Raw genomic sequence first — 9,928 nt, forward strand, 5'->3', positions numbered from 1 at the left:
TCAATAACCCTCGAAACCACTCGACCAAACCATTTTAAGCTGTCCACTGCATAGGCTATAATGCAAATGAATGCTCATTAAGACAGTTCATGCTAATTGTGCTAATTGCCCAACATATGCAGGTTAGCATCCGGCAGTTTCTATGTGCTGGGGACCCCTACTATACATTTCCATCATCAAACTTCTCTAGGTTCCCGGTGCTGACAAGTAAACTGTTATGCATGAGTCTCAGACAGCTTTGGAAACACTGATCCTCCTGCTGCATTATTCACAGCGACATCTTTATCTCTCACTCTCGTCCTGCCGTCTGTCCCGCTCTCTGCACTGCGGTGCTTACAGATCAGATGGATCTAGTTGCTGCTTAGTTTATTCTTCCTGACCCCAACGGTGACTAAGCATCTTTCTAGTCAAAAAAACCTTTTGCAGGCCATTCAAGCACTGTCCCCAGAGTAGCGTCACCGTTCATGTTTAATGCTTTAGTGTTAGCTGAATATTTCATACACTCAGACTCCTTCTGAGGCTGTGTTCCACAATGGAGAAGACCAGGGTTCAGTCAGTGATTCAATACCTTTCGATTGGGGAAGAATATTTGACCTTTCATTGGTTTTTCATATCATATATTAGAAAACAAGTCATTCTTACGAGGACCCAAGATAAACTTTATATTTGTTATTATAAAGAGCAAACGTAAATCCCTCTAAAATTAATAATATCGAAACAGTTTTCAAATGTACCCAGCCAATCAGAGGCAGTTCAATCATTCCGAATGGTCTTTAAACTCAGATTCCGCTTCCTGTTTAAACACTAATCCTGTCGCCCCCCCCCCCCCCATTGCAGCCGATCGTAAGAGCTTCTGCACCATCCACAGCACGGGCTACCTGAAGAGCTGGCCCCCCACCAAGATGGGTCTGGACGACGACAACGAGCCCGACAACGAGGGCTGCAACCTCAGCTGCCTGGTGGCCATCGGCCGGCTGCATCCCCACATCGTCCCCCAGCCCAGCCTGGCAGACATCCGGGTGAAGCCCACCGAGTATGTCTCCAGACACGCCATCGACGGGAAGTTTGTCTTCGTCGACCAGAGGTGAGAGAGAGAGAGAAAGAGAGAGAAAGCGGGAGAGAGAAGGAGAGGGAGGCTTTCATTCTTTGTGTTCATGTTCGAGTCTTTATTGTGGTGTTATATTGAATTATTTTATAATGAAGTACTGATATTTAGTAACTGTAATTTATGATCTCTCCTCTGAACAGAGTTTTGTACCGAGAGAAACTCAGCTAAACGCTGCTGTGATTAAACGCCATATTATGTTCCAAACCACATCCAGCATTATTTCTGAAACAGTCTGGAGCTCAAACGTTTCTCTCTGGGTTTACCACAAGGACAGGACCTTTATATTACTCATAGTCTCTCCAGTACAGCGTTAGCATGCTTGCTAATGTAAACACAGACCATAATACTTCCAGAACATGTGGCGCATTGTTTCTGATACAGCACATAGCTTGTTCTTTCTCAGTGTTTACCACTAGAACAGAGACATTATATGTATTATATATACAACTTTACTCTAAGTCCCTCCTGCAGACATCCTGCTGAACACACACAGCTGGGGGGGGATTCAGCTAGCCGACTGTATATGGGGGACGATAGGTTGGGACGTGTCACGTGGGCGGGATGTGGCCAGGAGTTCAATGTAAAGCCAGCCCACATGTTCCTTAATACCTCATAAGGACAGCAAATCTGGATCAGCTCGTTTGTACCCCCGTTTTTAGAGATGTGGATAAGGAGGAAAAGAGGGTTGTATTTTCTGACTCTTTGTCAGTCTCATCACACACCGGGGACACATATGTATGTATAAAAGGACATCAAAAAGTGCATTTTCATAATAGGGGACCTTTGAGAGATGCATGTTAACCCTCTGTAACACCAGTTCTCTCTATCTGTGTCCCTGCAGAGCCACAGCCATCCTGGCCTATCTCCCCCAGGAGCTGCTGGGAACCTCCTTCTATGAGTATTTCCACCAGGACGACATTGGACACCTGGCAGAGTGTCACAGACAGGGTGTGTGGGAGGGAGAGATAGCTTCAGACGTTAATAAAGACGTGTCGGAGCTCTTCAACATGTGTTCTGTGTCCACAGTGCTGCAGATGAGAGAGAAGATCAACACCAACTGCTACAAGTTCAAGATCAAAGACGGCTCCTTCATCACGCTGAGGAGCCGCTGGTTCAGCTTCATGAACCCCTGGACCAAGGAGGTGGAGTACATCGTCTCCACCAACACCGTCGTGTCGTAAGTAGACCCACCCCTCTGAAACTGACGGAGCGTGTCCTCAGCTTTATTACATGTGTATTACATTACATGTTTGTGTGTGCAGGTGTCCTATGATGGAGGGACCGGACTACCCTCAGTCTGCTGCCTCCCCTCAGAGCATGGACAGTGTTCTCACCTCAGAGGGTACACACACTCCTCCAAACAATCACACCATCACAACAGCAACCACAATCTATGCCAGTGATGACAGACATGGTGCAAACATGAAAGAGAAGACAGTAACTGCACTTGAATGTATTTAGTATGTATACATTAAATACATTTACAAGGCAGGAGATAACTTACCCTTCCGAATAGTTCTATCTTCAGTTTGCACGGTGGTGTGTCGGATAACACAGATGTGGAAATTAATGTAAAATCATTTCTAGATCTTAATAATAATACATTGTATTTCTATAGCACACTTTAAAAACAACGTTATCTCAAGGTGCTTCAAAATGCTATGTTATAAAACTAAAATGAAATAAAATCAAACTAGGGAGCTGAGTTTTAAAAAGATAAAATAAAAAAAGGTTAAGAGCATAAAAGGTTAACGTATAAATCTTGCCAAGTTTTGATCATAAAATAAGATAGTATATTGTTACGCTCCGGACAGCGGTGACTAAATGCTTTCCGCCTTTGAGTTTTAATGTGTAAATGATAAACTGAGGCATGAAAGTGTTGAGATTGCACTTATTTTTCTGAAGAGATTTCAGGTTGTTTTGCAAAAAGATAGTTCATAAAATGTTCACAATGTACTTTTTAGCTCTAAATCAAAGTGGACAGTCGGGGGTTATTTATAGTGTAGGATATTATGCTGTGATTGGACTGGTCCCGCTCTATGTGGCCCCTGACCCTAATAGAATTGACACCCCTTTATTATTAGTCAATTTATTGAACATCTTAACAAAGATTTTTACAAATAATAATAAAGTAGTTTTCCTTCGTGTTCAAAAGCGGCAAGAAGAAGCATAAAAACGTTTCTGGTCCTACCCCCTCTAGCAAACATTGCTAATCGAAATCAAAGTTCAGTTCATAGCCGTCAGCGGTCGTGATATTTGACTCGTTTAGAAACATTTAAATATCATCTCTTTGTACAAATCAAAACAATATTCAAATAATCTGAACAGGCAGAGCAAAATAATCCAGAAATCCTCGGCCCTGCTCATAACCATTTCAAATTTGGTCTCTATATTTTTTAGCGTAAATAAAGTTGCTCAGTATTTCAGCTCAGCATTTCAGTGGTTCCACAGATTAACACCTCTTGTTGTGATAAAGTTGGGAATGTGAATATTTTCCTGCATGTGTTTGTTTTCTCTGATCTGTATTATGAATCCTTTTCAATCCTCCTTCTCCTGTTGGCTAGCAGGTGGAGGGAGGCGGGCGCTGCAGACGGTGCCTGGCATCCCCGGGGGGACAAGAGCAGGAGCCGGGAAAATAGGACGCATGATTGCAGAGGAGGTGATGGAGATCCAGAGGTGAGAGAGACAGAATGAAAGCTGGTTGAGAATGGGTCCCCCGTCTGAATTTAATGTAGATTAAGGTGGAGGCAACACACACACACACACATTATGGCATCACAAATTAAGGGGAGAAAACTCGTATGACATAGAAAGCGCACCTTTTAAAAAAAACATTTTATGTATGAAATCATTTCAAATAACAGTCAGAGTGTAAAAAGAGACTGCTGGCCCCCCAATGAGTGTCGAATATTCCTAAATAATGCTGAGTCAGACAGCTGCTGTGGTGCTAAAATTATGCTGATACGGGCAATATCTAGTTATCGTCATGACAACGCTTCCAGCTGAATGTAGGGTCTGGATATTTCCACCTGTGTCTGATGAGGGAGTGAGAAGTGTATTTCAGAATCATGCAACCATGTGTGTCCCTGTCAGGATCCGAGGCTCCTCCCCCTCCAGCTGTGGCTCCAGCCCTCTGAACATCACCAGCACCCCCCCGCCTGACACCTGCTCCCCAGGGGGCAAGAAGGTAACCAACACATAAACAGACACTTCATATTGTTGATCTGAATCCTTCCTAATGGGGTGGTGCAGGCGTGAGTCCTAACACCTGAGTCAGCATTCTAGCAAGTCCTGTTCCCTTTCTCAAAATGTACCTATTTTTGGTTCGATGCCAAAAATGTACGGTCTGTGGTTAACACAAGCTGAAGACATTTTAACATTTTGTACTACAACTTAAAATACATCAGTAAATACCCCACTGGTGGAGTTAAAAACAGCGGTTCCTAATAAGTGTCTACATGAGACGAATAAATGTCAACATGCAACAATTTATCTTAGAAGTGGTGAGGTGAAGTCATGTGACCATGCTGTAGTTCCTTTATAGCCCAACGTTAGCTTTTTACCTCACAGTGGTGTCACAGTAAACTGATATGTGTGTGTTTATAGATTCAGAACGGTGGGACACCTGACCTGCCAAACACAGGGATCCTTCCTGGACCTGACTCGGTGGGCTACCCCTACTCCAACCAGTCCATCATGAGTGAGTTCACACACACACACACACACACACACACACACACACACACACACACACACACACACACACACACACACACACACACACACACACACACACACACACACACACACACACACTCGTCTCTGTGCTGTGTTTGTTTTGGTGGATTTCTCTCTGACTCCCCCCCTTCTGTTTAGGTGACAACTCCCACCTGAGTATAGACATCATGGACGAGCCGGGCTCCAGCAGCCCCAGCAACGACGAGGCGGCCATGGCGGTCATCATGTCCCTGCTGGAGGCCGATGCCGGGCTGGGGGGGCCCGTGGACTTCAGCGACCTGCCCTGGCCTTTGTGAGGAAGCTGGGTGGAGAGGAGGAGGCGGGGACTCTGTCAGCAGAGCCGTGGTGAGAGAGTTCAGTCAGGGTGAAGTCTGACTGTTCCCCGTCCCCGACTCCCCCCCGCAGAGACATCATCTAACAGATATATCATCCAGTAGAGAGGCTGCAGGACTACAGGGGGGTCCTTCAGTCCGGACAGATCACACCTACTCTTTTGTTCATCATTCCCTGTAGGGGGGACTGTTATTATACAGAAATCCTCCCAAAGGTTAAGATGATTTCTACAGTGTTAGGGTCTGCACACTGTTTCAGCCGTGGGGGGGAGATCTCTAGGTACAGGACCCGCTGCTAACATGAAGGACTGGACTCTGTCTCACTATGGCTCTGGGCCCCTTCACTGTCAGCCCCCTCCACACCAACACAGGACTCTGAGGCGTCGACTAACGCTGGCTGAAGTTTGTTGTGGGGCGGGGGGGGGGGGGTTGATGCCGTACACACACGGCTAAGGTGCACCCCCCCAAACATGTGTTGTACCGACTGACACACACACACAGATTCACCTGATGCTAGAGACTTTATTCCCACACCACGACTCCACACTCTGTTCAGCTCCTTTCAAGAACACTCAGCTTCCTGCTGTTTCCTAAACCAACACCAACGTTATGTTTTCTAAAAGTCACTCTACAGCTCCTCCTCACTAAATCTGTTCCCACAAGACTGTATTCTGATACAGAAGTTACACATTTTAATGTTGTCAAAAAATAATACTCCTTAAGCTCATTACAGGTCTTCACGAGTCCCAAATAAAGGAGGCCCTCAGTAGTGACCCAGTGGGACACCTCAAACTATTAGCATCAGGCAGCAGCAGCTAACACGCTGGGCCTGATCCTCTCAGAACCCAGGATTTCTGTCCATCGTGAGACACTCAGAGCCACTCTCACACACTCAACACTGGACACTCCCCACAGAGATTCTGACTGATAACAGAGGACACCTGCAAATGTGATAAAGCTCAGTCTGATCAGATCCAGGACAAAAACCATTACCCTGAGTATGATGTGGACCCAGGTCCGTCAGCAGAGGGGTGCAGACCTGTGAAGACCTGCTCTGTTCATTCCAAACCTTGAAGAGTCTGCTCTGACTGCTAAACAACACAGAACCAGACTTGGGTGAAGAGCTTGTTGGGGGGGGCAGGTTCCCCCGCTCTGCACCTCACACAGGTGGTCTGGTCACAGGGTCTCCACCCATTCCTCCTCCCATCACAGCAGAACCACATGAAGCACTGACTCTGGATAAGATGGAAGTATTTCTTTGCCTTAGTGATCTGAATATTTCAAACTCGACGTAACGTTTCCCCCTCAGTACCTCGGACAGCGTTTAGCCCTGAAAAATGAACAGCCCTGCCCTAAATACCTCCAAGTCAATTAATGGCAGATATTTACAGGATGAAATATCTGTTCAGCACTAACACACACACACACACACACACACACACACACACACACACACAGCAGTACTGCAACTACATTCAAACTACCTAGCAGAGACATGTCCTCGAGACAGGGAGACTTTGTAATGGGGTTATGTGCTGCCCCGGGGTCAGGAGGAGTTCTTATATCCTCCATGATTATCTAACACAACCTCTCTACCTGCCAGCTGTCTGCTACACACACCTGCTGTCAGAGTGTAATGTGAGGAGGACATGTGGAGACGTCCTGCCTGTCCAGAGACAGTTGGAATGATTTAATGTCCAAAATGCATGTGTGAAAATGTGTTTCCAGTGTGGCCCTCCCCCTGATTATATTAATAATGTTCAACAGGGATTTTTTATCTATGTATTTGTCGTATATCTGACAGTGATTCTCAAATATAAAGACACATTTAGATTTACAATTAAAAAGCTCTTGATTGAGAACGATAATTGTGTGTGTGTGTGTGTGTGTGTGTGTGTGTGTGTGTGTGTGTGTGTGTGTGTGTGTGTGTGTGTGTGTGTGTGTGTGTGTGTGTGTGTGTGTGTGTGTGTGTGTGTGTGTGTGTGTGTGTGTGTGTGTGTGTGTGTGTGTGTGTGTGTGTGTGTGTGTGTGTGTGTGTGTGTGTGTGTGTGTGTGTGTGTGTGTGTGTGTGTGTGTGTGTGTGTGTGTGTGTGTGTGTGTGTGTGTGTGTGTGTGTGTGTGTGTGTGTGTGTGTGTGTGTGTGTGTGTGTGTGTGTGTGTGTGTGTGTGTGTGTGTGTGTGTGACAGGTGATCAAACAGGGCGGTCACCTGCTGAGCTCAGGCCCCGCCCCCTCCTGTCCTCCAATCAGGCAGCAGCTGGCAGGTCTCCATCTGTTCTGTGTTTTTTCTGTTTCAATGTTTTTACAACACACTACAACACAGTGCTCCCTCTGTTGATATACCCCCCCCCCCCCCCCCATCTGACAATAATGTATCAAATCTTTAAATATTATCATGTTAAGAGTATACTTTATGCAAATATATATGAGTATGATGAGTGTATTGTATGTATCAGCAGTGAAATATTTTTAAAATAAAATAATTTGTTTCTGTCATTTTGTCTTTAATAATAATAATAAATGTTATTTAGAGGTGCCTTTCAAAGCACCCAAGGACACCTTTCAATTAATAAAATAGTCTAAAGGTTTAAAACAACACACATCAGGGTGGCACAATTTCAAAACACTGACTTATTGACTGATATTGCATTTGTGATTGAAAGATTCACGACATTGAATGGATTGATTATTTTGGCTTTATGGTTCTCATTACCACTTAACTCAAGAATATAAATTGTATGATACCTCTTTAGCTCAACAATATGTCTTTAAAAATCAACTTCGAAATTCAGAATATTTACTTTCCTGCACTCTAAATATTAAGTTATGGGATACTTTATAAAGTGTAAGGTGTGTAGCGACAGTAATTATGCAGTGTAAGGGTGCACAGTCATCATTTACACCTGATGCTCTCTCAGCCAATCAGAGCAGCCCGTGGTATTTTTACATGATGTTGCCATCCAGCGCCCGGCAGCCTGCACAGAGGATGAGGAACATAGCACTGCTTCACCAGCCTGCTGATTAAAGAGGTCAGTGCGACACTCTGCACTAAGACTGAGTGATCAGAGCTCCAGAAGCTCATCTGCCGTCTCATTGTGTGACACAAAACACTATTCAGTGTACTATTAACTACATATTTCATCTCCATCCCAGAGTAAGGTCATCTCAAGAAGTTGGACATTTTTGCATCTGTTGCCAAACCTTCAGAAAACCTCCTGTGTTAGTTTAAAAATTAAACTGAAAATGTTGAATTGGTTCTGCAGTTTGACCAACTTCAGAAACACTGCTGAGTGTTTTGTCTTTTTACCACTCTTATGTAACAGCAAATAATTATTTGTTCTGTGGTTACTCGTGTGTATAATACAGCGTTATTATACGAAGGAGCTCCAGAACTCCCAGGATGTGTTCTTTGCTGATGGCCCAGCTGTTAGATACCAAGACTCTTCCTTATGTGATTCCACTGAGATCACATCACCAGACACCCACCATCGATCACCGATGACTTTTTAAAGTCAAGACCAATCTCAGAGCGGTCGCTGATACATGAGAGGACACATATTGGAAATCATATATTATTTGTCATCATGTGTAATAAAAGAAATGGCTGCAACTCAGGAGGTGCACAGTCAGGTTATGTCTAACTCAAAGAGAGGAATATCTGAATTTCACAAGTCAAATACAATCATACGGAAGACATGTAATAAAGGTGATGTCATTTCAACATTTTTCCAAAACCCGATAAAAGTGTTTTTTTTTTTTTATCCATAACTGTCTCTACTTTAAAGAGTCCTCTCCTGCTGATGTTCAGGTGTATATCAATATGTAGAGTCTCTACTTTAAAGAGTCCTCTCCTGCTGATGTTCAGGTGTATATCAGTATGTAGTGTCTCTACTTTAAAGAGTCCTCTCCTGCTGATGTTCAGGTGTATATCAGTATGTAGTGTCTCTACTTTAAAGAGTCCTCTCCTGCTGATGTTCAGGTGTATATCAGTATGTAGTGTCTCTACTTTAAAGAGTCCTCTCCTGCTGATGTTCAGGTGTATATCAGTATGTAGTGTCTCTACTTTAAAGAGTCCTCTCCTGCTGATGTTCAGGTGTATATCAGTATGTAGTGTCTCTACTTTAAAGAGTCCTCTCCTGCTGATGTTCAGGTGTATATCAGTATGTATTGTCTCTACTTTAAAGAGTCCTCTCCTGCTGATGTTCAGGTGTATATCAGTATGTAGTGTCTCTACTTTAAAGAGTCCTCTCCTGCTGATGTTCAGGTGTATATCAGTATGTAGTGTCTCTACGTTAAAGAGTCCTCTCCTGCTGATGTTCAGGTGTATATCAGTATGTAAAGTCTCTACTTTAAAGAGTCCTCTCCTGCTGATGTTCAGGTGTATATCAGTATGTAGTGTCTCTACTTTAAAGAGTCCTCTCCTGCTGATGTTCAGGTGTATATCAGTATGTAGTGTCTCTACGTTAAAGAGTCCTCTCCTGCTGATGTTCAGGTGTATATCAGTATGTAGTGTCTCTACTTTAAAGAGTCCTCTCCTGCTGATGTTCAGGTGTATATCAGTATGTAGTGTCTCTACTTTAAAGAGTCCTCTCCTGCTGATGTTCAGGTGTATATCAGTATGTAGTGTCTCTACTTTAAAGAGTCCTCTCCTGCTGATGTTCAGGTGTATATCAGTATGTAGTGTCTCTACTTTAAAGAGTCCTCTCCTGCTGATGTTCAGGTGTATATCAGTATGTAGTGTCTCTACTTTA

At 44.0% G+C, this 9,928-nt stretch overlaps 1 protein-coding gene across 6 annotated transcripts in view; it reads left to right on the top strand.

Moving 5' to 3' along the window:
* The window catches only part of bmal1a (basic helix-loop-helix ARNT like 1a), a 28,885-nt gene extending 21,791 nt beyond the window's left edge, over positions 1–7,094 (top strand). For 5 of the 6 annotated variants that reach the window (XM_063901237.1, XM_063901220.1, XM_063901252.1 and 2 more), the window contains 8 exons: positions 838–1,084; positions 1,950–2,056; positions 2,135–2,285; positions 2,371–2,450; positions 3,673–3,784; positions 4,202–4,295; positions 4,715–4,808; positions 4,985–7,094. In XM_063901237.1, the coding sequence (XP_063757307.1) occupies positions 838–1,084; positions 1,950–2,056; positions 2,135–2,285; positions 2,371–2,450; positions 3,673–3,784; positions 4,202–4,295; positions 4,715–4,808; positions 4,985–5,142 (1,043 nt within the window). In that variant the 3' untranslated portion in view covers positions 5,143–7,094. The remainder of the gene's footprint in view (positions 1–837; positions 1,085–1,949; positions 2,057–2,134; positions 2,286–2,370; positions 2,451–3,672; positions 3,785–4,201; positions 4,296–4,714; positions 4,809–4,984) is intronic. The other variant, XM_063901245.1, reaches the window with a different exon arrangement.
* Positions 7,095–9,928: the final 2,834 nt, after the last annotated feature.

The sequence above is a fragment of the Eleginops maclovinus genome, chromosome 2 (genome assembly GCF_036324505.1).
Source record: "Eleginops maclovinus isolate JMC-PN-2008 ecotype Puerto Natales chromosome 2, JC_Emac_rtc_rv5, whole genome shotgun sequence".
NCBI lineage: Eukaryota > Metazoa > Chordata > Actinopteri > Perciformes > Eleginopidae > Eleginops > Eleginops maclovinus.